We start from the raw sequence: 27,529 nt of genomic DNA on the forward strand, positions 1-27,529 counted from the left end.
CGAACAGAGCTACGCAGCCACCCTATTACGCCGCCCTCACCAGCAATGTGCGGTGTACACCACGCGCCCCTCAGGGCCGCGGCTGCGCCGGTGCAGCAGCAGCGTGTCGGAGCCCGCCGGCCGCGCCCCGGCACCGGCACCGGCGGCTGTAGCAGCCCCAGCGCCGGCTGTAGCAGCGGCGCCGGGTTGCGCTGCTACAGCCCAGCTGGCAACGGTCTGTGGGTCGTGCCAGGCGGCCACCTCGGCTGTGAGCAGCTCGGACCAGGGCAGGTGCCAAGACACGGATGCGTCTGCACACGGCACCCAAGACAGCTGCTCCGGCTCCTCCCCCTTGCCGCTGCCGCTGCCACCCGAGACCACGCGGTGGTGCAGTGCCGCGAACTCTGCACAGCACCACAGCACAGGGTGACAAGTCACAACGCGCAGAAGTACAGCAGCAGGCGGGAGCGTTGAATGGGTATCCGAGGCGGCATGATCATGTCAAGGCAGGTCAAGTGGTGGCAGCCGATGCCATCAAACGCAATAAAACAGGGACGCGCCGGGTACAACCCCTACCCACCCGGGGATTGCACGGCCAGGATCCGTCGGTCCGTGAGCAGGAGGATTATATTGCTCTGAAGCACCTGCGGTGCAAGTCCACAGTCGCGTGCACGTGTCTCCGTTATGGCGTGTGCGTGTGGCGGGCGAGCAGGCGGCTGGCCCACATGCGCAGCACACACGTGGCATGCAGCATGCACAACGAGCTGCGCGCCGCAAGGCGGGCGCTGCCTAACATGCAGTGAACCAACTACCGTAATGTGAAGGCCGACCGGTGCCCGCGTACCCAGTGTTCCTCGTATCGCTCCCGCCGCAGGGTTGCTCCGTTGGGTCGGGCCGCGAGCGCCGCCAGCAGTGCCGAGCCCATGGCGCCGTGGACGTCAAAGGGGCGCACGATGCGGTCGCCTGCGGCACCGTCATCATGGGTTGCAGCGGCGCAACAATCATGTGTATCAAGACGAGCTCAGTGGCTGTGCGCGGATAGCGCCTCCCTAACGCGTAAGACTCTGCTCAGCCCTGCTACCCCCGACTCTCGCTGCTTCCCCCCTGTCTTCCATGCACGGCAACCCTTTCCAGCTCAGCCTCACCAGAGCAAACACGCTGCAGGCGCCGCCGGCCAACGTCGCGCCCTTGCACACCACCGCCACCGCCACCGCCGCCGCCACCGCCACCACCTCCTCCTCCCCCAACGGCCGAGGTGGCGGCGCCCACGGCGGCGCACGCCAACATGGTGATGGGAGACGCCAGCACCCCCACCACCTTGAGAGCACCCGCGGCACGGCGCGGCACGAGGGCCGACGCGCCGCGGCTCGACACGCTCAGCACGCGCGACAGGCCGCCCACCACGCCGTACTGCCGCAGTAGCGAGCGCAGCACGGCAACTCCCAACGACACTATCTGCTGCCGTACCAGGCTGCCCACCAGCTGCACCAGCTGCGACTGCATCATGCGGGCCGCCTCCATGTGTACGCCTGTGCGCGTGCGTGTGTGTATGCGTATGTGCAAGTGCATGTATGTGTATGTGTTTGTTTTTGAGTTGTGTGAGTTGTGTAGGGCGCGAGGTGAAAGACGTTCAGTGCGTCTCTATTCACCGTGTTTGACAGCACAGCGGGCACAGCGAAACGTAGAGACGCCCCTGCCCCCGCACAGCTACACGCTGCCCTTCACCTGTCGCGAGGGGTAACGGCCGAGCCGACCCGGGGGGCGCCTCACTCCCCGCCAGCTCTCCCCCTCTACAACTTTGCTTCTTCGTTATTGCCGTAACCATGAGTGTAACCCCTCCCTCCCCTCCCTCCCCACGCCCCTCCCTCCCCACGCTCCCCTCCCCCGCCCGCCTCACCCTTAAGCCGCATGTCCATGTTGTCAAGCTGCGCCAGCTCCAGACCCAGCTGCGGCCGGCAGCGGTGACAGTAAGCGCGTGTGCATGTTAGAGAGCACAAGGAAGGACAACAACAAGGACTGTGTATGCGATGCAGCAACGTACGTGTGTGTATGTGTGTTTGTCAGCGGACACATGCGTGGTGCCGGCGGCGGTAGCGTCCATGGCGGGGCACGTGACAGGTCCGTCCCACGCCCCGCACGCGGAGGCACACCCGCCACGCACTCTGGCCCCCTCGCTCGCCCCCCTCCAAACCTCCACTTCCCCCCTCCCCTCTCCACACCTGCAGGTAGCCGCTGGCCCAGTGCGGCCTGCTGCCGCTGTCGGGTCGGAAGCTGAGCGCCAGCCGCATGTCCTCCAGCTCCAACAGGTCCACAGCCAGCGGCACGTCGGCGGCGCCGGAGGCGGGCTGCACAGGCGGTGGGGAGGGGGCCGGGCAGGAGGGATGGGAGGGATGGGGAACGATGGGAGGGATGGGAGGGAGGGGAGGAATCGGAGGGTGGGAGGATGGCAGGGAGCGGAGGAACGGGAGGGAGGGCATGGAGGGGAGGGAGGGGAGGGAACGGGCAGATGTACGTGAGTGCCCGAGGGTGCCAGCTCAGGGGAGGTCATGAAAGGGACGGAGGGCGCGGGAGGCCCGGCGCCGCATGCCTGTCATGCCTGCTTCCCACAAACACCGCAAGTACCCTCCTCCTGCTTCTTTTCCTCCCCTAACTGCTCGCCTCCTCCCCCATCTCCTATGCCCCGCCTCCTGTGCCCTGCCCTACTGCTCACCAGGTCTAGCTCCGGCGGTGTGAGTGAGCTGGCCAGGCCCCACAGCCGCCACACCAGCGCCTCGCCCACCGACACGCGCAGCGGCAGCAGGCGTGCCACGATGGTTGGGCAGTGCAGCGCGTGCCGCAGCTTCCCGGGCTGCGCGGAACACAATAGATGTACACACGCACAAACACGAAGGCATTGACGTTGGCAGGCACGCGTTGGGGGTAAGGGCCTCCGGGCTCTCGGCGCAAACGCATGAAAGAGCAGCAGCCAGCGTTGCCTGCATCACCACGTAGCCCTCCACGTGCACGCCAGCAGCCAGGCGGCAAGAACTGCCAGCCCACCACCGCCATGCCTGTGACTGGCCCCAGCCGCACCTGGCATGTGTACGCCATGCTGAACACGGGGTCCACGCCCCCGCCCTGCTGCCGCCCCTGCTGCTGCCTCCCCTGCTGGCCCTGCTGCTGCAGCACCACGGGGTGGGCTGCCCCCGGCGTCATGTCGTCCAGCTGCAGGCTGTCCACCCGCACCGCCGCGCACAGGTACTCCACACCGCCTGCAGGCAGTGCAACATGCATACAAATAATGAAGCGAAGCCCGCCCCGTGCGTGTGTGTGCGTGTGTGTGTGTGTGTGTGGGTGTGTGCGTGTGTGTGTGTGTGTGTGTGTGTGTGTGTGTGTGTATGTGTGTCCGTAAGTGTGCACGCGTGTGCGTAGTCTCCGCGTGTGTGGCTCGCCGACCCGACGAGGGCGAGCATTGGATGATAGCAGCTAGCTCCATGCTTGCAAACCTAAGCCGGGGCTGTGCAGACAGGACATGCGTTGTGGCCCTTGACGGCCAGGGCATCGACACCCAAAACCCATGACAGCGCGCGAGTAACAAGGCCAGGTACCGGTAGCCACATAATCACGCCGCATGATCACGCCACATGATCACCTGCTGATGCGCCAGAGCCCACATCCACCCGCACGCCGCCCAGCGTCAGCAGCGCCACCTCCTCCGGCCTGGCGTCCACCACCCCCACCTCCAGCTGATACAGCTCCAAACGCACGTGCAGGCCGCCGCTGCTGCTACTGCCGTCCCCGCCGCCGCCGGCTGTAGCAGCCGCCGCCGTGCCGGTGGGCGCCAGCAGGCCCACGCCCGGAGCGCTCATAGCCTGGGCGAGCAGCTCAGCGGTGGAGGCTGTAGCACCGGCGGCGGCGGCATGGGGCGCGGCTGTAGCAGCGGGCGCGCTGAAGGCCGCGCCGCGCGCGGTTGTGCCGGCTGTTGCAGCGGTTGCTGTAGCAGCTGTAGCGGCTGTAGCGGCTTTAGCAGCTGCGGGTGCTGTGGTGGTGGCGGCGGGCAGTAGCAGGGGCACCATACGCAGGGTGCTGTCGGGGCGGCCGGCGCCCAGCGTCTCGGCGTGTCGGCCGCTGCCGGGCAGGCGTGCGGGGCCGGCGGTGGTGAGCACAAGCGCGTCACACGCCTCAGATACCTGCGTGCAGCAGCGCCGGCGGCAGCGGCAGTGGCAGTGGCAGTGGCAGCAACATCAGTGGTGGCGACGCAACACACCGTACATCCAAGGACGCCATCTCAGGGCATCAATGGCAACAAAAGAAAGAGCGCGCCATAGGCGATAGGTAGCGACGGAGGTCTACGAACTGCGGCACCGCACCTGCGCCAGCAGGTACTTGGACGCCAGCGGCCGCACAGGTACCAGGCCCAGCCGCACTGCCGCCGCCGCCGCCGCTTGCGAATGCGGCGCGGGCTCCCTGCCGTCGTCTGACGCGCCGCCGAACGTCAGGCGCAGGATCGAGCCTGCAAGGCCGCGGCCACCAACGTCGTGAGGAGGAGGGTCAGGGACCGGGTTACGCGGGGCAGAGCCAGCCGGCGTGGCGTTGCAAGTCATGGACGCAAACACGTGCGAACACCGTTACGGCAATGACGTACGACCGGAAGCAAACCTGTTCGGCCGGCTGCGCAGTCGGTTGTAAGCGCATGATCCGCAAGCTATGCCTCCGCCTATCTAGCTAGCTAGCACACATACCTGGCGGCGGCGCTCCTCCTGCCGCGGCCGCTGCCGGGTCCACCGCGGCCGCCGTCACCTCCACCTCGGGTGGCCGCAGCCATGCCGCTCCCAGCGCGCCGCCGCACCGCACCACCGCCTGCGCACTGTACGGCGCCGCCACCTGCCACTGCCGCGCGCCGGCCGCGGCTGCCGCCGCCGCTCCCGCTGCGCCGGTGAGCAGCCGCCAGTGCAGGTGTGTGGGGGAGGCGTTCGCCAGCGTGTGCCGGGGCTGGCCGCCGAGGCCGGACAGGCTCAGGCGCAGGCATCCCGGCGCGCGCTGCTCCAGCCGCAGCGTCAGCAGCACCGCCAGCAACTCCTGAGGTTGGGTGGATGGGCGGATGTGTGGATGGGCGGATGAGTGGGTGTGTGGGTGTGGGGATGGGCAGATGGGTGTATGGGCGGATGAGTGTATGGATGGAGGCAATGCATGCGTGTCGAGTGACGACAGGCTTCAGCCATGGACAAAGGTATGGCTGCAGCAGTGCACCCGCCAAGCATTGGCACATGTGCGGCAGCAGTGCTCACACTCACCACCAAGCCGACCTCCGTCTGCCGGACCAGGCGCACCACCGAGGTCTCCGCAGTCGCCGCCAGTGCCTCCAGCGCGCCCGCCGCACCCGCCGCCGAGATGCCGCCGCCGCCGCCGCCAGCACCAGTGCCCAGGGTGGCCACAGCTGCCAGCAGCTGCCTCACTGCCAGCCGTGCGCGGCGCCCCGCGGCCTCGTCTGCTGCCATCGTGCCCGGACGGCCCACACAGCACACAGGCAGCGCCACCTGCCCCTCCTGCACCCAGCCGCCAGCCGCCGCCGCCGCCGCAGCCGCTGCCGTGGCCGCCGCCGCCGCACCCGCGCCGCCACCACCACCACCTGCACCCGCGGACACACTGCTGGCGCCTGCGGTCCCGCCGACACACGACTCCGGGTTGAAGGTGATGGGGTCGCTCCACAGGACACTCGGGTGCAGGCCACGCAGAGCCGCGTCGCTGACGCCGGGTACAGCTGGCAGCGCCAGGCAGAAGTGGCGGCGTTCGGCGGCGGCGGCGGCCCAATGAAGCGGAACGCTCGCGCCTTCGGCAGGGGTGGGGGCGCCGCCTGCGGGCTCGGCATCGTCTGCGCGGCCTGCTGCTGCCGCGGTGATACCTGTACCATATTGCAGGCAATGCGTAGTCATGTGCAAGGGCATGTGCGGTTCCAAACAGGCGGTGTTCCTCGCCGGTGGAGAGCCCCGCAGTGCGGCATTCGTCCGTTTCGTACGTACGCCCCATCCAATCGCACCTGCTGGGGCTAGAGCCAGCGTGAGGGCCGGCGGCGGCGGCGTCACGAACGCGCCGCCTGACGCATCACTGCCAAGCATGGGCGTGGGCCCGCCCGGCACAGACGCCGCCGACCTCTCCGCATGGGCAGACTGCAGGTGCGGCTCTGCAGCCGAGAAGGAGCGCGCGCCGTCGGCGTGATGCCCACCGCCGCCGCCGGCTGTAGCAACAGCAGCAGCAGCAGCAGCAGCGGCGGCGCCTGTGCTTGGCGGCGGCTGCAGCGCACTCGGCTGTAGCAGCAGCAGCGGGAAGCCGCTCGTGTTCCAAACCGTCACGTGCGGCTCCACGCGCAGTAGCAGCGAGCCGGCGGCGGCGCGCAGCGCCGCCAGCCTGCTGCTACTGCCGAGCCCAGCGCCGCCGCTGTTGGTACTGCTACTGCCGAGCCCGGACTCCAGCCTCACAACCACCTCCAGCATTCGGCTGCCGTCGCCGCTGAGGGCGCGGATGAGGACGCTGCTGCCCGCGCCGAGCCCGCCAGCAGGGGCAGAGCTGCTGCGGGCAGTATGGTGGTGGACAAGAGAGATGTGTTTAGGCGGCCATCCATCAAAGCTCAAAAGGGTCGCAGAAAAGGAGGGGTATCAAGGTGCGGGTAGGTGGGGCGGCACACGCCGCATGTGTCCAGCTGTGTGCAGGACAGCGGTCCCGTGCCAAGATGTGCCAAGCCGTGCGCGTCACCAAACACATCCCAGCAGTCTATGATTCACGCAACCACTCCCAAGGCTCCTCAAGCACACATCGGTGTCTGGGCACACACGCACATATATACACATACCTGTCAGCGCCGCCCTCAGCGCTCTGCGACAGCGACGGCAGGACCACCATTTCAGACCAGCGGCTGCCACACACTGACAGCACCAGCGCCGCCTCTGACGTCGTGGAGCCCGCCGGGACTCCGGCGGCGATGGCGCCGCCGCCGCCGCCGGCATCCGCCTCGGTGCTGGGCGCTACGACGCCCGGAGGGTACGACAGCAGATGTGTGGATAGCGGCTTTACGGGGATGCCGTGGGATCCGGGCGGCGGCTGCAGGGCCTGATGGGGTTGGCTGGGCGGCGTGAGGCGGCGCGGGTCCTGCGTGCCCACCACGTGCACGCGCGCGGGCGGGCGAGGCTGCAAGACGGCCGATGGCGGGCGGGCGGGTGGGCGGGCAAAGTTGAGGCGGAGGGGGCACAGCGTGAGGGCACAGCAAAGCACAAATGAAGGCGGCGGGTTCACGTACCAACGCGCTAGCAGAACAGTACTGGTATGCGTATGTGCCTAGCACGGCGCGGCGCGCACACGCCAAGCACCAGCGACGCCACTCACCGCCTCTCCCAGCCGGGCGGCTGACGCGGGCGGCGCCTCCCACAGCGCCAGCAGCGCGCAGCTGATCAGCAGCGGCGTTGCGTTCACCAGCCACAGCGGCACCCGCAGCGACACCGTCAGAGGGTAGCCGGCGGCGGCGGCCTCACTCAGCGTGGGGGGCGCCTTAGACACCAACGTGGCAACCGGCTGGTCGGGCAGGGTGGCGGCGGCGGCGCCGCCAGGCATTGCGCCCACACCCAGGGAGGAGACGGGCGCCGCGGTGGTGTCGGCGTCTCGGAGCACCTCCAGTTGGAGGGAGGGGCCGACGGCCGTGGAGCCGGTGGCGGTGGAGAAGCAGGCGGGCGAGCACAGGAAGCTGGAGGGCAGCGGCCGCGCCTTGCCGGCCGCGCCTGCGGAGGGGTGTGGTGGTTGTGGTGGGATGCGGTGCGGTGCGTGCTGAAGGCTTCAGAGAGGTGTGACAAGCACTGGCGCTGGCATCTATGACGTACCGGTATGCCAATTCGTGCATCGGCATAAGACATGGTGTCGGCTCCAGCCCGCCGCTGGCGGGAGCCCCCTGAGCTCACCTGACACGCCGGCCGCGTTGCGTGCGAAGCCCTCGCTCAGCAGCACCGGCTCCCCGAAGTCGTAGCCCTCGGGCGCGTACGACAGATACAGCTGCAGTGTCGTGTCACACAGCAGCAACACGTACGGCAGTACTGATAACAATAAAACAAACGTGTACGACATACGGGCAGTGCGTGCTCTGTCGGACGAGGGCGTCCGCAAGTGGGGCGCGACCGGGCAGAGCCTGCGTCTGAAACAAGCGTTGGTTCAACCACGAAAACCCAGAACGCCTCCAAAGTAGCCGCTCTCACCAGCTTTCGCATGTCGACTGAGTACACAGCGGCCGCCTCTCCCGGGGCCACACTGCCACGCGCCCGCAGCCGCATCTGGCCGCCCGCCGCCGCCGCCTCCCAGACGATGTAGTGTGACGGCAGCGGCAGCAGGTTCTGCAGCGTCAGCGGCGGGCGCACCACCAACCGCCAGTCCACCAGCGTGTCGCTGACGGCGCTGCCGCTGCTACTGCCACCGCCGCCGCCGCCACCGGCTGTAGCAGCAGCTGCTACAGCCTCGGCATCTGGCGGCGCCGCCAGCACCTCGCTCTCGAGTGCGACGCTCAGCCAGCAGGGTTGCTCGGCTGCGACGCCGCCACCGGGCGCGGCCGCGGCCGCCGCCGCCGCTGCTGCGGCGGCGGGCTTCTCGCCATGCAATGCCGCGGAGCTGATTGTCCGCGGCTGTTGCCCTTGTAGAGGAGCGGGCGCGGATGGTGTTGCCGGTGCAGCAACACGTTCCACTTCGCCGCCCAGCAGGTCAAGCCCCGCGAAAAGGTCCCCGCCGGCACCAAGCGGGCCGGAGGCTGCAGCAGTTGTGGTGGCGACTGGGAGCTCGTCACCTAGCAGGTCGAAGGCAGCTGCGGGAGCAGGTGGCGGGGGCGGCGACGGCGAGGGCGGCGGCAGTTGCGGCTGCAGCCGTGGCGGCGGCGCCGCAGGTGTCGGCTCCGGCTCTGGTGGCACCCAGCGACGGCGCCGGATCCAGCGCCGTCGCCGAATGAAATCAAGAGTCTGAACAAGATCATTGGGACAGAATTGCGATCTTAGAAAGTTGCGTCCATGCAATTATATGGTATGCTATAAAGGGCTGCATTCAAGAGAAGAGGCAGCGGCACAGTGGAGAGTGGAGAGCTAGCTGCGAAAGCAAATGCAGCGCCGCACGCACCTTGCGCCGGCCTTGCTCGGGCGTGGGCGGGTAATTGAGCAGTTGCCAGTCAGCCGCGTAAAACCAGCCCTCGTTGTCCACGTGTCCTGTGACACCAGAAACCTTGCCGTTGGATTTGCAGTACCATTGTGATGCCAAGGATGTTGCGAAGGGGCTTGCGACAAGGCCTCGATGCCCCGCCTACCGCCCTTCCACAAGCCACTCACGGCCCCTCGCTCTCACTGTCCCTCCCACCCTCGCCGCCACTCTATCTCACCCGTGAGGTCCACCTGCCACGTGTCCACCCACTCCCAGCCGGGCGGCAGCGGCACCTCGGGGAAGTCGGCGTAGCTGTTGCCGGCCAGGCTGCGGGGGGCGCGTGTGTGTGTGTGTGTGTGTGTGGTTGTGTGCGTGTTAAAGAGCACAAGGAAAACATTGCGCGTAGGACAGTGCATGCGATGTGTGTGTGTGTGTTTGTGTGTGTGTGTGTGTGTGTGTGTGTGTGTGTGTGTGCGTGTTAAAGAGCACAAGGAAAACATTGCGCGTAGGACAGTGTATGCGATGTGTGTGTGTGTGTGTGTGTGTGTGTGTGTGTTAAAGAGCACAAGGAAAACATTGCGCGTAGGATATTGTATGCGATGTGTGTGTGTGTGTGTGTGTGTGTGTGTGTGTGTGTGTGTGTGTGTGTGTGTGTACGGGGCGAGGAGGAGGTTGGAGGAGGAGGAAATTGGAGGAGGAGGAGGACAGCACAAAGCACAGCGCGATACCCTGTCGAGACGAAGCCGCCCCCGGCCCTGCGGCTCCCCTCCCCATCCCCTCCTACAGTGCCGGCACCTCTGTCCCCGTGCACATGGGATCGCACTCACCTGAAGGCTTTGCGCTCCGTCTTGAGTGTCCGGCCCCACCCGCTCAGCGGCCAGAAGCGCTGGTTCTGATGCACCAGCTCCACCACGTCTGGTTCCACACGCGGCGGCGGCGGCGGCCGTGCCTGCTGTGTCGGCTGATGCTGGCCAGCCATGCCTCCTGCTGACGCAGGCTGCGTAGCCGGCGCGGGAACAGCAGCGGCTGCGTGTGGGAGCGTGGTCGCTGTGACTGATGAAGAGAGGGAGCGGGACGCGCCGCCGGGAGCAGTGGCAGCTGCTGCTGACCCGTGCGCTGGCGGCAGCGCCGCCTGCTCGTCAGCTGACGCCGCCCCCACCCTGTTCAGGCGGAGACACGGCGGCAACGAACGCAGCACCCAATACGGTCAAGACAGTTGAGCAAAGATGCACATGCGGACGCGCACGCGGACGCAAACGCGAAAACGAACGCACGCACGCACGCACAGACAAAGCAACCACGCACGCACGCACGCACGCACGCACGCACCTGCAGCACAGCAGTCGGGCGCCGCCGTCGCCGAGACGCGTCATGAGCACACCGGGGTCGCCGCTGCCGCCCGGGCCCGCGCTCCAGCCGTGAAACGCCTCCACGTCACGTCGCCGCCGCGGCCCCGCCGCCCCCTCCTCCCCACCCCCAACCCCACCCCCATCCACATCCAACAGCAGCGGCGGCGGCGCGCTGCCTGCGCCACTGCCTGCGCCGCCGCCTGCGCCGCCGCCTGCGCCGCCGCCGGCTGCCACGTCGCCCATTAGCAGCAGCTGCGCGTGCCGCTCCTGCTCCTCTAGGTCGAGGTCCAGGTCGGGATCCGCTGTGAGCAGCAGCGGCCGCAACTGTAGCTCGCAGCCGCCAGCCTCCCAGCCCAGCGGCAGCGGCAGCCGCTCGCCAGGCGCCACACTGCCCAGCAGCTTGCGCGCTACAGCCTCGCCGCCGGCCCCCGCGGCTGTAGCACCGGCTGCGGCAGCGGCTGTAGCGGCGGCGGGGCCGCCGCCCTCGACCCAGCGCCTGCGGCGCACCCAGCGGCGGCGTCGGACCAGGTCGCTCCGCTTCATGCGGCCCTGCTCGGGCGGCGGCGGGTACTTGAGCATCACCCACGTGGTGGCGTAGAACCAGCCGTGGGCGTCCACGTGGCCTGTGTGCGCGTGTGTGTGTGTGTGTGTGTGTGTGTGTGTTAAAGAGCACAAGGAAAACATAGCATGTGTGTGTTTGTGTGTGTGTGTGTGTGTGTGTGCGTGTGTGTGTGTCACATCACGGTATTCACGGCGGGAAGTTGAGAATGCGTTACGAAGCATTGAGATCCGGAGCAGATTGCGTGAGCACAACTGCCGTCAGGGAGCGCATGCGCGTGTGTGCCCTTGCCCCTTTAGCTTTCCTCACGCGCTCGCGCTCACCGCTGTTGTCCATGTGCCAGGGACCCTCCCACTCCCAGCCCGGCGGCAGCGGCACGTTGGGGAAGATGCTGTAGCTCTGCCCGGCGCGGCTGTAGCGCCGCCGCTCCGTGGCTAGCAGGTTGGCTGGGCTCCAGCCGCGCAGGGGCAGGTAGCGCTCGTTCTCAAACACCAGCTCCTCCACCGGCACCGCCTGGCCGTCTGTTGGTCGAGAGGGGTGTGTGTGCGCCATGGTTCATGCACGCAGATCAGAAGCAGTACGGCAGTTATGCGGCACATGCGGCGCTGGTGTCGGCGCGGACCGAGCGGCAGCGCCCTCGCATTCCACGTGACCACGCCCCTGACCCACACGACCGAACCCATACATGCGTACGCCTGCAAGCGTTCACCAACGCAAACACACGCACACACACGCACGCATACCGTACACACGCACACCTGCGCCGAACTCGGGCTTCTCCACCGCCACGCCCGCCAGCGCGGCTCCCGCTGCGGCACCTCCGTGTGCGGGGAACGCCAGCGCTACCTCCAGCGGCACAGTCGTGGAGTTGAACACCACCGCCCGCGACCGCAGCAGCTCCAGCACGGCCCCGCCCGGCCCGGGGCTCTGCTCGATGACCAGCCCCGGACCCGCACGAACGGGGATGAGAGCTTCGCACGTGCGTGTGTAGTAGGAGAGCACACGGGGACATCGGGGTCAACACTTATAAGGTTGGGGAATGCGATGTACGGCATGGCAGAAGGACCGGCGGTGTGGGGCTTAGTAGATCACAGGGCTGGCTGGAGATTCAATACAAAGGACAGACGACTGGTTGGCATCGTAAGCTAGTCGGTGTCGCAACCCGCCCAAAACCCGCATAAGGACAGAGCTAATGCGTGACAAGAGCAACCGCACGCTTACCGCCTGCGGCGCCGGCTGCTACTGCCGCCCCCTCGCCTGCTACAGCCGCCCAGTGACTGCTGCCCTGCAGCTGCAGCCCGCGCCGCAGCCCCCGCCGCAGCGCCGCAGCAGCCCGCGCGAACACCTCGGCTGGACCCGTGGGCGCCTCGCCACCGCCGGCCGCGGCTGTAGCGGCTGCCGCCGCCAGGCTGCTACTGCTCATGGATGGCGACGGCAGCAGTAGCAAGTTGTTGCCGCCGGCCGCTGTCGGACGGGATGCGAGGTAGGGGATCCAGCTGGTCTCCACCTGCAGCGACCGCCAGGCGCCCATGCACACACACGTACAAGTACACAAGCACACATGCACACATTTGTCAGGATTAGAAGAAAGGCTGGTGGGAGTTCTGCCTGCCTAAACAAACCTAGAAACCTCGGGGTTCCTCTATGTGCGGCATCACGAGCGCGTGGCATACCTGCACTTCCACTCCCCCCGCATCCACTCACCTGCCGCTCGTCGAGTGTCACTTGCAGCTGCAGTCCACACGGTTCCACGCTACTGCCGGCGCCGCCGCCGCTGGTGCCGCCAGAAAATGACAATGACACTGCGCTCGTGGCGCCAGTTGGAAAGAGCTGCACATGCGACACTGGGCCTGGGCCCCCGGGACCCCCAGCGTTGCTACTGCCGCCTCCGCCGCCAGTGCTACTGCCACCGCTCGTGCTACTGCCGCGCAGCAGCCGCTGCACCTGGTTCAGCAGCCAGTCGTACGGCAACGGGTACGTGCCAGCCGCCACCACACGCGGCGCCCCCCCGCCCGCCCCCTCCGAAACCAGCAGCGACACGTCAAGCTGCACCGGCACGCCCGCAAATGCGTGGTACCCAGTGCTACTGCCGCCGCCAACGCCGCTGCCGCTGCCGCCAAGGTAGGGCGGCAGTAGCAAGGCGGCACTCAGGTCGGCAGGTAGCTTGAACAGGAAGCGCTCCCGCCACGCCGGCAGTGCTACAGCCGAGGTCGACGACGCCGGCGAGCCGTCAGGCGGCGGCGGCGGCGGCTGTAGCACCGCCCGCGTGACCATGCCCCACTCCGACTCCGGCAGCCCCTCCGCCGCCGGGCCGTTGACACGAACTCCGACCAAGTAGCCGCCGCCGCCCGCCGCGCCGCCCTCGCCGCCGCCCTTGCCGAGCTCTCGCGCCAGCCAAGCCGGCACCGCCGCTGCGGCAGTAGCAGCAGCCGCTGCAGCGCCAGCGGCAGTAGCACCCCCGGCGGCTGCAGCACCAAGGAGCTGTAGCACGTCCACGTACAGCGCCACGGCGGGCGCCGCCAGCGTCATGCGCGGCTGGCGGCGCAGTGCTACAGCCGCTGCCAGCGCCTGAAGCCGGCCGCTGCTGATGCCGCCCTTGCCGCTGCTACTGCCGTGACTGCTGCTGCCACTGCTACTGCCAACCGCCAGACTGACGGCGGCGCACTCGGCGTCTGGCGGCACGTCGGTGACGGACTGGCGCTCACTGTCATCCGTAAGAAGTGTGACGCCGGTGCCGAGCGCGTTGGTGACCAGCAGGCTGCCGGGACCGGCGCCGCCGAGGCCCAGGCCGGCACCGCGCCAGGCTCCGCCACCGCCGCCACCGCCGGCTGCGGCGGTGACGGCGGTCAGCTCGTTGGCCGCCTGCTCGGCGCGCCGGCGTGCGCTCTCAGGAGACAAGGCCGGCCCTGTACACGACACATGCATACACACACACACACATATGTGCACACGCGCACGTCAGAACAGAAGGCAAGGCGGCGGTCATTTGCAAGGAGCTGCTGCACGATACTGTACAGTCTGATGGTGACAGTCAAGGTAATACAGTCATTGACAAAAGTTGGGTTGCTGTCTGGGGCCAGTGAAGCCAGATGGGGCGGGGATAGCGTAGATTAGCTAGCTTCTGCCACCCAGCTGCATGTGCCCCCGCCACCCCCCCACGCACACACACACACATACACACACGGGGGTTACCCCACGCCCACGCCGCACGACCCACCTCCGACCAGCACGTCCACCCAGGCCGGCACCGCCGACAGCAGCAGCTGCAGGCCGCTGTGACACAACACCGCCTTGGCAGTCTCCTGCGGCAGCAGGAGTTGTTGTCGAGTCACTTTCTGACTTGTCAAGCAATAAAGGTGAAAGAGGAAGACCACCTCCCTCAGGTGCAAAGGGGCGCTACGGGGCGCTACGGGGGGTATAAAAACCTACCTTCACCTTCAGAAGGAACGTAGGAAAAAGACGTGCTAACACCACACAACTACGGTATCATACTGGCAATACGGCATGAAGATGATACGCACAGGGTGCATCCCAACCACCCACCTGAGCGGACGTCAGCTTCACCCAGGTCCCGGGCCGCCGACTGCCGCACTCGCCCGTGGATCTCGAGTCGTCGCATCTCAACATCAGCTGCCACGGCTCCAGCAGCGGCTCCCAGCAGCCGCCGCCACCGCCGCCGCCGCGGGCGGGCAGGACGCCGCCGCCACCGCTGCAGGTCCAGGCGCTGGCGATGAGCGAGGCGTAGGCGCTGCTAGCGTCTCGGCCCTGTGTGTGCGTGTGTGCGGACGCCAGCAAACACACGCGTGCCGATCGCCAAGCCGGTGAGCGAGCTGTGCTGCGCGTTTGGTTCATCGCTATTGTGTGGCGGTGCGCGGCGGTGGCACACACGGTTGTGCAGATGCATTGTTGGTACCCGCCTCCTGTTGTGCGATGCGGTGGGCGCCGCGCTGCAGCTGCATGTACGCACGTACCTGTGTGGCCCAGCCCAGGCGGCCATCGCGCGCCTCCAGCTCCAGCACCGGGCGGCCGCCGGGCGCACACAGCTGCAGCACGGCGGGGTGGCGCAGCCGCAGCCGCAGGCTCGAGTCTCTGCGCACACATGCACAGTTGCACACACACAAAAAACAAGTACAGACAAAACTAAACACGCACGCACGCGTTAGGTTCTCCTTGTGATCTTCAACACGCATACACATGTGGTGCAGGTGCAACAATTGTGTTCCATCATCCACATCGAGAACGGCCACGCCAACATCAACATCAGCAGACACGGCAAACGTGGAGGCGAGGTGGGGGACGCACCTGAAGGGCCCTGCCGCCGCCGCGGGGTCCTCGTCCGCGCCGGCGCCACCTGCCCGCCCCTCCTCATCCCCATCCCCTGCCTCCTCCTCCTCTTCCTCCTCCTCTTCCTCCTCCTCGCCGCCCTCGTCCGACAGGCGCAGCAGCTCGTGCCGCTGCAGGGGCGCGTCCGAGCTCGGCGCCGCCTTGCCCTTGCCTCTGGGCGCCGCGCCGCCGCCGCCGCCGCCGCCGCTGATGGCCGCCGCGGGCAGCCAGTCGCCTGCCGCCAGGTTAAGTCTCGGCACGTGGCGTGTGCCCTCACTCGGCAGCGCCGCCTGCACACACACCACATTCGTGCATATGTATGTTTGTGAGCGTGTATATGTATGTATGTGCGTGTGTGTGTATGTGTGTGTTTGGAAAAACCAAAATGCAGTTTGTATGAATGTACGTTCAGTGGCAACGGCCCAGCCTAGGTCCCCTTGCAGGTGCCCGCGACGCAGGTCTGGACACCCTGTACGCACCTGGCACACGATGGTGGACGCGCCCGTGCGGTAGTCCGGAATCCAGCCGTACACGTTGCTGCCGCCGGTGCCGGTGCCACCGCCGCCGCTGTTGTTGCTGCCCAGCGGGGGCAGCATCCAGTCGGGTCGCGAGGCGGCCACAGACACGGGCGCCACGAGGTCTTGCCGCACCACCCTGCAGCGATGTAGGTAGTAGGCAAAGATAACGGTTCGTGATAGCGTTTACAGCCTTATTGCACACCGGAAGCATAAAAGCATGCGCGTGCAGAAGAAAGTGTATAGGGGTATGAAGCAGTACCAAGGGCTAGCCGCTAGATGAGTCTCGGGACGTGAGACGGGACAACCTAGCAACGCACCGCAGCGCTGCCGCTTCTGTGACGGGCGGGTAGGGCCCCACGCCCGCCACCACTCCGAGCGCCACGTAGCCGTCGGGCGGCATGGGGCGCCACAACACCAGGAAGGCGCCGCTGTCCCAGACCTGCATGCATGCGGCGACACGGCGCGCACCCCAGGCGCGCAGCACAGGGCATAAAGACAGATCGGGGTGAGGCGCACGGCAGGGACGCTTGAGGTATGTGAGGAAAGCTGCGCATCGCAGGCGTGGAAAGCTGCGCTTCTTTGTGGCGAGACCTGACCGATTGAGACTTCTCAGCGCCGGCGTGTCGTGACGGCATTCGTCCTACGCCTGCTTCGTCGTCAATCCTCAGGCAGGCTCACCTTTTCGAACCCAATGGGCTTCGCAAGTGGCGACAGCGCCGTGCGGCCGCCGCCGCGGCGGTCGTGCAGCGGTGGGGTGACGACGTCCCTCAACACGGACACGGCCGGCGGCGGCGTGTAGGCGCCGACCACTACGCAGTCACCCAGGTACGCATACCTGCATGCGTCACCACTCATCAGTGTGTCACTTTGCATGCACACAGCAGCTCTCGACGAGGGCGGCGAGAACAGCACTGCTGCTCACATTTTCCCAATAGCCCATTTTTACAAGGACAGTAGCGGAACATACGCCCAGCCAAGTCGCGTATCGTGCGAGACCGCGACCCGTGCATGCAGCAACGCGTGCCTCGTGCTCACCCCGGCGGCGGTCGCGGGCGCCACACGCTGATGCGGCCGCGGCCGCTGTGTCGCGAGTGCAGCGCCCTGTCGCTCCACACCCGGCCGAACTCCACACACGGCGCCTGCAGCTCTCGCCGGGCCGCGTGACGCAGGAGCTCCCTGCGTGCGGACACATTTGGGGAAGCATGATGAAAGTTGTGTAAGAAGCTGCGGCATTCGTAATCGACATGGGCGAGTCGGTGTTGGCATACGCGGTAGCAAACAAGGCATGCGAGCACAGGTGTGTTCCAGCGGCACAGTTTGTGGGGCATGCAGGGCTGCCACTGCCGCTCAGTTGTTTCAATGACAAAGACACGCACCTTCGGTCTCGCAGGTAGCTGAGTTGGCAGAGCTGTGACAGCGGCGGCGGCTGCCGCATGTGCACCGTCAGTGCTGCAGCAGCTGCGGCCGCCGCCGCTGTGGCTGCTGCCTGGGTGGTGCCAGCGGCGCCAGCGGTGGCGCTGGCGTCGAGCTTGGTGGCGGCAGCGGCCGCTGCGGCGGCGGCGGCGGCCGCCTCCCGCTCGCTCCGCTCCCGCCACAGCTGCTGGAGTTTGCCCAGCGGCGTGAGCGCTGCCGGCGTGACACCCAGAGGACTGCGGAGATCAAACACGTCAACCTGCAGGCATGTGAGGGCGCAACGAAGTTATTGGGCAACGCATTTCCTGCATGCTTCACGATTGCACGTCTTTAAGAGCCTGTTGACATGGTAACCCCGAATGCTAGCGACCCACTGCATCCCGCCTGTCCCAGACACCCACCGGAGCGGGAAGTGGTTGGCCAGGGCCTGTCACCACGAAGGTTGCTGCCTGGTTCTGCAGCCGCCACACACGGCACCCGCCCGTCACCGCCGTCCCGCTGCCGCCGCCGCCGCCTCCACTAACTGCCGCCGATGCAGCAGCCACATCCAGGTGACCGGGTGCGGCGGCCGCCGCCGTAAACTCTGGGGGCAGTACGAAGCACTCACCGGCGAAGCCCTCCACCACGGCCGCCGCCGCCAGGCAGCCAACCGCCGTCAGCGGCGGCGGCTCGGATGAGCCGGCGGCGCCGCCGACGAAGCCCAGTGCCACATACCCAGGCGGCGGCACCGGCCGCCAGATGGAAATCACACCGCCGCCATCGCCGACGGCATAAGCAGCGCTATCCGGATCGGCGCCCGCAACCGACCAACTGCCAACCGCCTCGTACCGCGTCGGGTAGCTGATGATGCCCTGGGGTCGGATCGGAAAGTTGTCAGTTAGGAAAGTCGTCGGGAAAGTTGCTTGGAAAGCCATAAAACGCCAGGTGTCGTTGGAAACGCCAACTCCATCATATCATCCCGCCCAGCCTGCGCCCCCACACACGCACCCACTCTCACCGAGCTGATGCTGGCAGTCACAACCGAATCCAACGGTCGGACGTTGCCCTGGCAGATGACATCACCCAGCGGCACGTAGCCTGAGCTAGCCACAGGGCGCCAGATGGTCAGGCCACGTGCCGCCGCCTCCGGATCCAGTTCCGGATCCAAGGGTTGCGCATCGGCTGTAGCGCCGGATCCGCCGGACGTTCCGCTGGGCTCCGAGCCGTCCAGCAGGTTTAGCCCGGTGCCGGCGGCAGTGCTTGGATTCGCAGCTGTGCCGCCCGCTGTCGGCTGGGTGCCCAAGCCGGCAAAACCGCGAGCGCCGCGAACCGCGCCGCCGCCGCTCCAGCCACCAGCAGCAGCAGTAGCGGCAGTAGCCAGGCTGCACACGGGCTGGTAGCGGCTGCAGCGGCTGAGTGGCTGATTGGGCGCCGGCACGCTCAGGCGCGCCAGCAGCCGCGCCTGCAGCCGCAGCAGCAGCGCCGCGGCCTGCGGCGTCAGGCGCAGCAGCAGCGCGGAATCCGCGTCCACAGACAGCGCCATCTCAGCCACCGTCAGCTCGTACGTCAGTGTGATGTCAGCCGCCTCCATCAGCACCGAATCCAGAGCCCCGCCGTCACCGCCAAGCCCGCCGCCGCCGCCGCCACGGCCGCCAACGACGGTGGTGGTGCCATCGCCATAGCCGCTAGCGGTTTCAGGGATGCTGGGCGCGCGGTGCAAAGCCGCTCCGCTCAGAGAGTTCCTCGACTGTGCACGCAGCAGTCCAAACGCGTCAACGCCACCGCCACCGCCAGCACCGCCACCACCACCGCTGCTGCGCAGTGACGTCAGCATCCGCACACTGAGCCCACGCAGCGCGGCGCGCGCCTCCTGCTTGCTGTCCCCCACCGCCAGCCACGACGCGGACAGGTCCGCCGCGATCACCAGCCGCCGCCGCAGCCTGCCTCCCCATCCACCGCCGCCGCCGCGCCCGACCGTCGCCGCCTCGTCAAGCTCATCCTCCTCCTCATCATCATCTGGTGCCATGGTCGCGGCTCCGCGCCCCGCCAGCGGCGCCGCCATGGCCGCCGGCCGCGAGCCGAGGTGCGACGGCGCAAACCTCGACGACCTGGCCGCACCCGCCCGGGACCGACCTACGACCGACACGCTGACGCTGCTGCCACTCCTCGCTGACGCCGCAAGCGACGTGGCCGTTGCCAGGCCGGCGCCGGCGCCGGCGCCGGCGCCGCCGTACGCTGTACCCTCGGCGCCCGCCGGCGAGTCCATCACGTGTACGGATGCGCCCACCACGTCAACCGCCAACTCCATGTACGGCGGCAGCACCGCCCCTGCTGCCGCCGTACTGCCTGTACCGTCCGATCCGGACCCACCCGCCGCTGCCGCCGCCGCCGCCGCTGCCGCACCCGCCGCTGCCGCGCCGTACAAGCTCGGCCGCGCGCCGCCAGCCATGGACGCCGCTGAGGCCACAACGCTGCTACTGCCGCCGCCTGCGATCATCTTGACTCCGTCCTCCTCTCGCGCAACCAGCTTTGCGCCCGGTCCCAACTGCAGGCACGCCGGCAGCGATGCAGCGTTGATCACCCGCACATTCCGCAGCACCAGCGTGCGGCCCGCGCCCACCACCACCAGCGGCAGCGCCTCCGCCGCCGCCAGTCCCGGCGGCAGCACCAGCCGCCCCCCGCCGCCGTCGTACACATGCACACGCGGCTGCCCGCCGCTGCTGCTGTCGCCACTGCCATTACCGCCGCCACTGCCAATGCTGCTGCTGCTTTTGCCGGCTGTAGCAAGCGCCGCCGGCGCATCCGCCAGCAGCCTCACCTCGGGACAGAGCCAGAGGTCGGCGCCGCCACGTGCGGTGTACGGCGAGTGCGGCCCCGGGTGGCCCAGTGGCACGTGTACGTCACGCCCGTCGAACGCACGTGGTACGGCACCCTGCAGTACGGGGCCGCCGGCTGCGAAGTTGATGAGGCGCTGTAGCAGCAGCAGATCCAGAACCATCTGCGGCTGCTGCACCCGGATCCGTATCCCGATGGAGGGCAGCCGCGGCTTGGCTGCTGCCGTGGATCCGGGCGAGGCTGCAGCCGCCGCGGCTGTAGCAGCTGTAGCAGCAGCGGCAATGGACCGGAACTCCACCACTAGCAGGGATGGGTTGGGGGCGCCGCCTTCTCCCGCCGACTGTGGGTGCTGCGTCATCTGTGCCGGCGCCCAGGGAGCCTCTGCAGAGGAGGCGCTCGCGGCTGAAGGCGTCGCCGGCTGCGCCTCACCCATTCCAACCGCTCCGGAGGAGGCGCCCACACCAGCAACTGACGTAGACAGCACCAGCCTCTGGTCTGGTAGCACGCCTGGTCTGGCGTCCTCGATGGTCGCGCTGGGCAGGGCCAGGCTCAGAAACATGGAGCCACCAGACGTGGCGTAGTATCCTGCCCAGAGGTCGCGTACGGCAACCGCCGCCAACGGCCGCAGTACGGCGCCGCCCTCAACCTCTGGGACGAGCAGCGTCAGCGCAGCCAGGCCGATGGAAACCGTAACCTGAACGGCACAGGCGTCGGCCTCCGGGCTGAGCAGCGCCATCGCGGCGCGCGTGCTGAGACGGAAGTCAAGGGGCGGCGGCCGCGCGCTGACGGCGGAGCCGCCGCCGTCGCCGAATGCGCTACTGGCGGCGCCAGCAGCCGATCCCGCGGTTTTGTTCGCGGCGGCGGCGGGTGGTGGCGGCGGCGGGCGGCGGCGGCTGGCACCGTACTTGTCGTACAGCCGCCGCCGTACAAACAGATCACCCACAGGGTCCACGCCGCCGCCACCTCCGCCGCCGCCGCCAAGGGTCTCGCTGAAGTTCTCCGCCAGCACCGCCAGCGCGTGCGTGTACTCGCGCTCACCCACGCACGCCACCACCCGCGGCAGCGACACCGCCACCTGTATGGGCGGCAGCGACGCGTCTGGCAGCAGCTCCGCAGTAGCGGCAGCTGCAGCAGAAGCAGAAGCAGAAGCAGAAGCAGCAGATGCGGCGTCGTTTGCAGGAGCTCCGGCTGTAGCAGCAGCAGGAGGTGACGGCGGCAGTAGCAGCCGGGCAGCCAGGGGGCGGCGCAGCGCGACGCGCATGCCGGTTGGGCCCAGGTCTTGGATCATGTTGGTGTCTCGGCATCCGGAGGGGCCGCCGCGGGCCATGAGGCTGACATCCGTGATGGCGACCTGTGGATGAAGCATGCATGGCAACTTGACAAGTGATTATAACCTCTTTAGATCATGTACCGTATTGCAGCTTGGCATGTCAGCCATGGATCCTTTAGGGCAGATGGGTTGCATCTGGGACAAACACGCACGGAGGCGCCTGCTCCATCCCGGAGTCCCTCTAACCGCCGCACGCACACACGCACGCGCACGCGCGCATACCTGAATCTCATCCATGAGTACCTGCCGCCTCCCACTCCTTCCGCCAGCCGGCGTTGTAGCGCCGCCGCCGCCGCCGAGCAGATCAAAGCCGCCGGCAGTAGCAGTGGCAGTAGCGGTGCGTTCCTCTCCGCCAGCCACCACGTCACGCCATGCTACAGCCGTGGTGCTCAGCTGCAGCCGCCCCAACCACGCCTCCAGCCCCGGCACCGGTGCCGCTGCCGCTACTGCTGCTGCTACTGCCGCACCAGCGCTGCTGCTGTTGCCAGTGCTGCTACTGCTGCGTCTGTAGAGACTGTACTGCGGCACACTGACCACGGGGGACTCCAACAACACGTCAAGCAGAAGTATGAACGGCGCCTGCTGCAGTTCTGCTACTGCCACCGCCGCCGCCTGGGGCTGCGGCTGTAGCTTCTGACTGGCCCCGGCGGACGCGGCGGCCGCCGCAGCCGGTGTGGGAGGCGGCGACCGCGCCTTGGGCTGTAGATCCAAGAGGCCTGCATACAGACACGCGCCGAAAGCACGAGCACACCTCGCTTACTTTGCGCCGGTCCTCAATTGATTAAGCCCCCTAGCAAGTTTGCTGCGCGCTGTGCATCGGGCAGCCAGTCAATTTGACCTGCCCATACAACCTACCTCAAGCAAGGCAGGGATCTGCATGCCGTTTCTTTATCATCGACTCATTGACACACTAAACCTGCATTGCCCAGTCCAAAGTGCACGCACCCGTGGTGTAGGTCTGTAGCTCCAACAAGAATCGGTTCATGAGTGTGACGTTGACGGACCGCAGCCGCGCGGACAGCGAGCTGTAGTCCACGCCGTTCGGCACACGCGGCTCGTGCAGCGACTCCTCACGCGAGTGCATCCTGCGTACGTGTGGTGTGCGGCAGGTGGACGGCAGAGGAGCGTGGAGCGCGGAGCGCGGAGCGTGGCGGGACAGAACAGGGACTGGCTAGGCACTTGCTCCGCGTCCGCGCATGCAAAGTTAGGTTTGCCGTGCTAGCTCCATCCAGTCAAACCAGCAGGCTGCCGAGCCAGCACGCAAGCCATGGCGCAGGCTGGTGACCAAACCCGCCAGTAGGAGCACCCCCGCCGCCTCGCCTCTCACCTGAATGTGACTTGCAGCAGCGCCGCGTCGCTGCCGCCGCCCCCGCCGCCGCCACCCGCCTCCGAACCCGCCGCAACCGCACCTGGCGGCTGCCGGACGGTAAGCAGGGTGCGGTTGGGGTGGCCGGCAGGCAGCGCTCCGTATTCGGCCGTGATGTTGCCTAGTGAGGCGTCCAGCTGCAGGCCGCCGGGGCGCACGGCTAGGTCCATCCTGTACAACACCACGTCATCATAGCTCGGTGTGTTACCGAATACGGTAAAGGCCTGGGTGGGCCATCTCCACCTTCATTTCCCAGCCTTCATGCGTGCTTCGGAACCGGTGCGCGCTACAGCAATTACCGAAGACAATGCATATGAAGTACATTGTGCGCGCACTCACACGAAGGCTTCAATTGCAGCGACCGCAAACACTCGCGCCGCCACTTCCCCAGCACGAGCGCCGCCGGCACCGCCGCCACCAGCTACAGCCACAACCGCTGCAGCTACAGCCGCCGGCGGCTCCTCCATTTCATACGGCAGAGTCAGCTGCAGTCGCTGCATGACCACGTGCATCTTCACGAGCGCGCGCCCGCCTGCTGCTGCAGCAGCTGTAGCAGTTGCAGGTGCTGCAGCTGCGGCAGCGGCACTGCCACTGCCACTGCCGGCGCCGGCAGCAAGGCCGCGGTAGCACACGATCGCGCTGGTTTCCTCGCCGGCCGGCCCCCCGGCTGTAGCAGCAGCCCCGTGCTGGCGGTGGCTACTGCCAGCCGCGCCAGTGGCGAGGCCCGAGGTCGTTGTTTTCGTCGACAGCGGATCCGCAACCCACTCATCTCCCAGCAGGTCTCCGCCGGTCTGCTGCGGTCCGTCGGGCGCAGTAGCAACAGACCCTGCAGCACTGCTGGCAAGACCTGCAGCACTGGCAGGCGCAGCATGTGCGGCCGCAGCAGGCGTGGGGCTGAGGGCCGCGGCCGCGGCTGCCATGTCCGTTCCCAGCCCCATCAGGGCTGCCACTGTGGGGCGGTGACAGCGCAGGTCCATCGCCGCCACCTCCAGGCCCAGCTCTGTGTCGGCCTCCGGCTGCGGGGGTTGAGGGCAGAGGGAACTCATCAGCAGGATCGAATTGCACCAGCAGGAACAGGCTACACAACAGATGCGCACTGGGGATACACATGTACGGTACTAAGACGGGATGCACGATGTGTAGAGGACTTTGCGACGAGGCCGTCCTTAACTATTATACCGATGGGAGATCCTTTACCTGCTCAGAGCTGGGCGTGCTTTGCAGGTGCTGTGTGAAGCGCAGCCGAGCAAGCGGCGCAGCCGCCGCCCCGTCCGGTTGACCAGCGGCGCCGATACCTGCATGGACCACCCCGGCGCCGATACCTGCATGGACCACCCCGGCGCCGCCGCCGCCGCCGCCGCTGGTGGCGAGCACGGCGAAGGCAGGCCCCAGGCCCCCAACCCTGCTGCTACTGCCGGCGTCGCCGCCGCTGCTGCTACTGCCACCGCTGCTGCTGCTGCTGCTGCTACTGCCGCCGCACAGCTCGTCGTCACACAGCAGGGAGGCCATGGCGACGTCGGCGGTCAGGCGGTCGTTGCGGAACCCCAGTGCCACGCTGGCATGCCGCAGGCGCACAGTCAGCAGCGGCACCTCAACCGCCAACGGCACGGGATCGATGGCACTGCGGAGCCCTCCGCTACCGTCCTCCTCCTCCTCCTGCTGCTCCTCGTCGTCGTCTGAGTCAAGACTACACACGCTCCTGAAGTCGTCATCACCATCCTCGTTTGCATCATCGCCAGCAGCTGCACCAGCGTCCTCAGCAGAGGGTGCCACAGCGGCAGTAGCGGCTGCAGCCGCGGCGTCGCCCGGCTCTGGCACGCCTGCGTCACCGCCACCGCCAGCCTCCGCCGCCGTGGCCTCGTCAGCCGTAGCAGTAGCAGTTGCGCCAGCGGCCATGGCAGTAGCAGCTGTGGCCACAGCGCACACGGTTCTCCAAGAGCGGGCGGGCCGCCCGCTGAGCCGGAGCGTGAGCTCGGGCAGCGCCCCACGGAGCTGGAACAGCTCCCTTGCGGTGCCCTGCCCGGCGACTTGCTTCTGTTGCTGCTGCTTGCTCTGGGCTTCTGCCGCTTTCTTGGACGCAGCAGCCTCTGCAGCCGCCGCGTCGTCATCGCTGCCGGCGTCGCTGCTGCTGCCGAAGCCGCCGCTGCTGGAGTCGTCGTCGATTGCGCCATGACCGACAGGGAGCTCTGCCGGATTGGAGGCAAACACGCAGCAGGCATTAGTTCAAGTCAGTTTTCGCGTTAGTTTCAGTATGCCCAACAAAGCGGGAAATGGACTGAGAGGGAAGTGCAGAACACATGGTAGCCAAGCTGAAACCCCCAACCAACCAGCCCACGCACCCTCTGCAACCGCCTCGGCCGCTGCCGCGGACTGCCGCATCGCGGCCCGCAGCGCCGCCAGCCCTGCCGCATCCGGCAGCCGCACCACCAGCGCCTCGGGGTGCGTGGGCGCGTCCTGAGGCCGAACCACCGCCCTGCTGGCAGCACCGCCGCCTCCCGCTCTGGTTCCGCCGCCGCCACCACCTGCACCTGCACCGCCGCCGCGGGCTGCTGCGCCGCCGCCGCCGTTCAGGGGGACCAGCGCCAATACGTGCTCCGCACCGGACACGGCGTGCGGCGGCACCGCCACCAGCCGCCAGCCGCGCCAGAACGTCCTGCGCATCACAACACACACACACACACACACACACACACACACACACACACACACACACACACACACACACACACAGACGTGTGCGCATGAACATGTGCACGTGGATGGACACACGTGGGTTCGGATGTTTTGCATGAGACCCAACCATTAGCACCTCGGAGCGCCAGTCGTGAGGGAAATTATGATTACGTACGGTGAATCAAAACGGCCACGCAGCGTGGGAGCGCTTGGAAACGCCGGCAGAAAACTAGGCGGGGCTAGCTAGGGACTTGCCTGCTGTCTATCAGCGTGTTGGCCCCAGCCGGCCTGCTGGTGTCAGCAGTAGCGGTCATCACGAGCAGCCGCCCGCGCCACACCACCAGCCGGCGCCGCCGCCAGTGCGACCCCAGGCCGCCCAGTGCATCCCACGTCAGCACCTGCGCGCAGGAAGGCGGACGCACACCACACATACACACATATACACACATAAGGGTGCACGTCCTGGCAAGCTCGTACACAGAGGCAACCATTGAGAAGGGACAAACAAAGCAGCTGTCCGGCAAAAGCGGAAAACGGAAACGCTGCACAATCAACGGGTGCGCACGTGGGATCCTGTATAAGGAAACCCCGCACTGCGCGCAATCCCAATGTCACACTGTTCGGCGGTGCTCACCTGAGCCAGGGTCTGATACTCCGCTCCCGACAACCACGCCGGCTCAGCCGCGGCGCTCAAGGAGCCCGCCAACAGGCCTGCTGCCTGCGCCTCTGCACCCGCTGCAGTAGCAGCAGGAGCAGTAGCAGCGCCGGGCGCCGCCGCAACGCCGCCGCCGCCGCCGCCGCCGCCGCCAACGGCCGCCAGTTGCTGCAACGCGGCGGTGATGCCCAGCAGCCGATGCAGGCGGAAGGGGCTGACGTGGAGCTCCAGTGGGGAGGCCCGCAGCCGCATGCGTGCCTGTATGTGCAGGGCGGGGGGCGGCGGTTTTGGACGTAGGCGCCACATCCAGTCATGAAGACTACGTTGCGCGGTGCTCACAGTACCGTCCAATGACTCATGGCGCGCACGCCACAAGAAAGCACCTGTATAACCCTTTACACAGGCTCATACAAACAAAAGCCTGACTACAATACACCTGAACAACACTTTGGAACTGCAACTGATGGCTGGCTGCTGCACCAGCAGCGCCAGGACCCGCTGGCGTGCGCTGCTCCCAATCAGTCCCACATGCCCCCAGACCACCGACCTGCGGCAGGCGCTCGTGCGCCCAGTTGGCGACTTGCAGCGCCGCCTTGAGGCCGAACCGCGACAGCAGCGGCACCAGGTGCGGCGCCCGTTGCTGCCCACCCCGCCCCTGCGGCCCCTCCCCAGCCGCCTGCATCGCCTGCAGGTCTGCCCATCGGAACCCGGTGCTGCCGCTGCTACTGCCACTGCTACTGCCGTCAAGTAGTGAGGCCGCGACGTGGTCGAGCTCGAGGGCAAAGCCCTGGTACAGGCCCGGCTCCTCCTCCTCCTGTTCCTCCTCGTCATGCAATCCCTGCTGCCCCTCTTTGCTGCTGCTACTGCCGCTTCTGCTGGAGAGCGTGAGGCAGCCCAGGTCTAGCAGTAGCGTGGTGCGGCCCTACGCGTTGGGACAGCAGGCCGAGTACAGCAGGTGAAGAATGGGAGGCACAGATCTGTCTCACTCGTTGCGAATCAGGCTCCAGCAAAACACTTTTAAGAAGCAAACTTAACACAAACGCACCTTGCCATCCGGCACCGCCACTTTGGGCGCGTGAAGCACCACGGACAGCTTCAGGCGCGGCCGCTCCTGTGACAGGCCAGCCAGCCGCCGCGCCGCCTCCCGCTGCAGCTGCTGCGCCTGCGCCGCCGCCTGCGCCGCCAGCGCGCCGCCAGCGCCAGCCATGCCGCTACTGCCGCTACCGCCGCCGCTGCCGCCGCCCGGCTGCAGCTGCTGCTGCTGTTGCTGGAAGGTGGGGGCGGTGAAGAAGTCCAGGAGGGGCCGGACGGCGGCGGCGTCGGCTGTGATGTAGCTGGGAGCCAGGTGAACACACACCACCGCATCGGCACTGCCATCCTGTGAACCAGCAGCAGGTGGGAGAGGTGGACATTGCGGT

The 27,529-nt window shown here is 67.4% G+C and overlaps 1 protein-coding gene across 1 annotated transcript in view; it reads right to left on the reverse strand.

The window, feature by feature from the left end:
* CHLRE_17g728250v5 (uncharacterized protein) overlaps window positions 1-27,529 on the reverse strand; it is a 34,956-nt gene that overhangs the window by 1,887 nt on the left and 5,540 nt on the right. The window contains exons 13-58 of the mRNA XM_043072379.1: window positions 27,157-27,489; window positions 26,659-27,033; window positions 26,091-26,369; window positions 25,712-25,854; window positions 25,123-25,436; window positions 23,981-24,969; window positions 23,123-23,799; window positions 22,745-22,954; window positions 22,363-22,502; window positions 21,640-22,133; window positions 18,271-21,438; window positions 17,675-18,124; window positions 17,237-17,532; window positions 16,896-17,036; window positions 16,539-16,695; window positions 16,178-16,299; window positions 15,822-15,996; window positions 15,322-15,632; window positions 14,991-15,108; window positions 14,563-14,784; window positions 14,237-14,321; window positions 12,724-13,925; window positions 12,241-12,526; window positions 11,778-11,990; window positions 11,343-11,540; window positions 10,441-11,083; window positions 9,939-10,271; window positions 9,350-9,438; window positions 9,094-9,179; window positions 8,193-8,939; window positions 7,902-7,992; window positions 7,336-7,724; window positions 6,806-7,140; window positions 5,996-6,525; window positions 5,253-5,860; window positions 4,701-5,037; window positions 4,329-4,471; window positions 3,611-4,148; window positions 3,052-3,230; window positions 2,690-2,827; window positions 2,199-2,324; window positions 1,877-1,925; window positions 1,125-1,508; window positions 824-942; window positions 560-623; window positions 41-383 (exon numbers count right to left, since the gene is read on the reverse strand). Of these exons, the coding sequence (XP_042914838.1) occupies window positions 41-383; window positions 560-623; window positions 824-942; window positions 1,125-1,508; window positions 1,877-1,925; window positions 2,199-2,324; window positions 2,690-2,827; window positions 3,052-3,230; window positions 3,611-4,148; window positions 4,329-4,471; window positions 4,701-5,037; window positions 5,253-5,860; window positions 5,996-6,525; window positions 6,806-7,140; window positions 7,336-7,724; window positions 7,902-7,992; window positions 8,193-8,939; window positions 9,094-9,179; window positions 9,350-9,438; window positions 9,939-10,271; window positions 10,441-11,083; window positions 11,343-11,540; window positions 11,778-11,990; window positions 12,241-12,526; window positions 12,724-13,925; window positions 14,237-14,321; window positions 14,563-14,784; window positions 14,991-15,108; window positions 15,322-15,632; window positions 15,822-15,996; window positions 16,178-16,299; window positions 16,539-16,695; window positions 16,896-17,036; window positions 17,237-17,532; window positions 17,675-18,124; window positions 18,271-21,438; window positions 21,640-22,133; window positions 22,363-22,502; window positions 22,745-22,954; window positions 23,123-23,799; window positions 23,981-24,969; window positions 25,123-25,436; window positions 25,712-25,854; window positions 26,091-26,369; window positions 26,659-27,033; window positions 27,157-27,489 (17,369 nt within the window). The remainder of the gene's footprint in view (window positions 1-40; window positions 384-559; window positions 624-823; window positions 943-1,124; window positions 1,509-1,876; window positions 1,926-2,198; window positions 2,325-2,689; window positions 2,828-3,051; window positions 3,231-3,610; window positions 4,149-4,328; window positions 4,472-4,700; window positions 5,038-5,252; window positions 5,861-5,995; window positions 6,526-6,805; window positions 7,141-7,335; window positions 7,725-7,901; window positions 7,993-8,192; window positions 8,940-9,093; window positions 9,180-9,349; window positions 9,439-9,938; window positions 10,272-10,440; window positions 11,084-11,342; window positions 11,541-11,777; window positions 11,991-12,240; window positions 12,527-12,723; window positions 13,926-14,236; window positions 14,322-14,562; window positions 14,785-14,990; window positions 15,109-15,321; window positions 15,633-15,821; window positions 15,997-16,177; window positions 16,300-16,538; window positions 16,696-16,895; window positions 17,037-17,236; window positions 17,533-17,674; window positions 18,125-18,270; window positions 21,439-21,639; window positions 22,134-22,362; window positions 22,503-22,744; window positions 22,955-23,122; window positions 23,800-23,980; window positions 24,970-25,122; window positions 25,437-25,711; window positions 25,855-26,090; window positions 26,370-26,658; window positions 27,034-27,156; window positions 27,490-27,529) is intronic.

This window comes from Chlamydomonas reinhardtii, chromosome 17, assembly GCF_000002595.2.
Source record: "Chlamydomonas reinhardtii strain CC-503 cw92 mt+ chromosome 17, whole genome shotgun sequence".
Lineage (NCBI taxonomy): Eukaryota > Viridiplantae > Chlorophyta > Chlorophyceae > Chlamydomonadales > Chlamydomonadaceae > Chlamydomonas > Chlamydomonas reinhardtii.